General features: G+C 49.7%; 1 protein-coding gene across 1 annotated transcript in view; it reads left to right on the top strand.

The window, feature by feature from the left end:
- Window positions 1-1,548, top strand: part of ETS1 (v-ets avian erythroblastosis virus E26 oncogene homolog 1) — a gene marked incomplete at its 5' end in the record, with an annotated part of 24,718 nt that overhangs the window by 10,392 nt on the left and 12,778 nt on the right. The window contains 2 exons of the mRNA XM_010142818.1: window positions 844-921; window positions 1,447-1,543. Of these exons, the coding sequence (XP_010141120.1) occupies window positions 844-921; window positions 1,447-1,543 (175 nt within the window). The remainder of the gene's footprint in view (window positions 1-843; window positions 922-1,446; window positions 1,544-1,548) is intronic.

Genomic DNA, 1,548 nt, shown 5'->3' with positions numbered 1-1,548 from the left:
GTGGTTTTTATTTTGGTTACCAGCTGTAAAGAAAACAAAATCTCCCATGCCGGTATCTCTGCCCCCATGCCGTGCTGGAATGAGTAAGGTGTTAATGGAAAAACTGGTCAGGGCAGCAGCAATGTGGCTTTTACATGGGAAAGCAAACTCAGCGCCAAGCCCAGGCGTACCCAAGCACTCGGAAAAAAGCAGTGGAAAGCGGAGAATCTGCTTTGATGTGATCCATGCTCTTTCTCAGTGAATTATGCCTATAAAAAGGCTAAAATTCTGCGTGCTGCCCGTATGTACACCGTGGAGCCTGTACCAGGAGTTGGGTGACAAAGCTGGGATCTGTCAGGTGAAAGGTGCCGCGTCAGCTGGGAGTTGGCATTAATTTGGGGTTGCAGGAGCTGGGTTTGATATGCATTACCCACCCCTACCTCTGGCCTAACACCAGGGGCTTTTTCAGGACAACAGCTGGCCTGGTACGGTGAGGTTTTGCACGAGCTGCTACGTGTCAGCGTGATAAGCAATCCTCAAGAGAATGAACACCAGCAAAAATTAAGGCAAGCGAGGAAATGATGCAACTGGTGTTTCAGAACCACCTGGAGCCTCTGGTTGAGAAAGCTGTTGCTGTGCTGTGTTGGTTTGGTTTGGATAAATTTGGGCAGCAAGAATTCCCAAAGGTACCCAAGTGCATCCAGCTCCATTTCAGCTCCAAACTCATTTCTCTTCCTTCGAATGTCCCAGTTTAACCCAGCGAGGAGCATTTTAGGAAGTTCAGGTCTCTCTGTATTACAGCAAGTTTTGCGAAGTACGATGTGCCTGGAGACATGTGACATTTCTTTCCTTTCCTCTTTGCAGACGAGGTAAAGCCGTACCCGGCAAACGGAGCGAATACGACGTACCCAGAATCCCGCTACACTTCAGACTACTTCATTAGTAAGTTTTAATTACCTGCATCGTTCTGGTGCGTCCAGGCATGGAAGTGCCACCTAGTAGAGGCTTCTCCGCACCGTGCGGTTGTTGCTGTGTCATGGCAGAGCGTGCAAAGTGTGTTGTTTGGTCTTTCCTCCTGTTCTTGGTTTATTTACATCTGTATTTTTTGGTGACTGCCTTGACACGCCTAGAGCTGACTTTGCAAACACTGTTTGTTTGAAGCTGAAGCTCAACAGAGATCCCAAAAGCGCTCTCAACGCACCAGACCGTGGGGGATTTAAAAGAACTTCTTAAAAAAGGGAGGGAATGGGGGAAGAAGGCTTAATCCTGGGCTGCTAGGTAGGAGTCTAGCAAGGAGAGGGCTGAGTCATCAATCTGGACTCTGCACTTCCCACTGCCCTTGGTTTGGAGATGTTCTCAAAGAACATTTGTCTCCTCTGGCGCTGCAGACCCCAGATGTCACTGTGCTGTGGAAGGGGAGCGATCAAGGCTGCGGTTTCTTTGAGCTGTTTGCGTTTGGGTTGGCAGGTTATGGCATTGAGCACGCACAGTGCGTGCCTCCCTCCGAGTTCTCCGAGCCCAGCTTCATCACAGAGTCCTACCAGACCCTCCATCCCATCAGCTCGGAAG

This window comes from Buceros rhinoceros, unplaced genomic scaffold (assembly GCF_000710305.1).
Source record: "Buceros rhinoceros silvestris isolate BGI_N320 unplaced genomic scaffold, ASM71030v1 scaffold13379, whole genome shotgun sequence".
Lineage (NCBI taxonomy): Eukaryota > Metazoa > Chordata > Aves > Bucerotiformes > Bucerotidae > Buceros > Buceros rhinoceros.
This window is presented reverse-complemented; position numbering and strand designations above follow the sequence as displayed.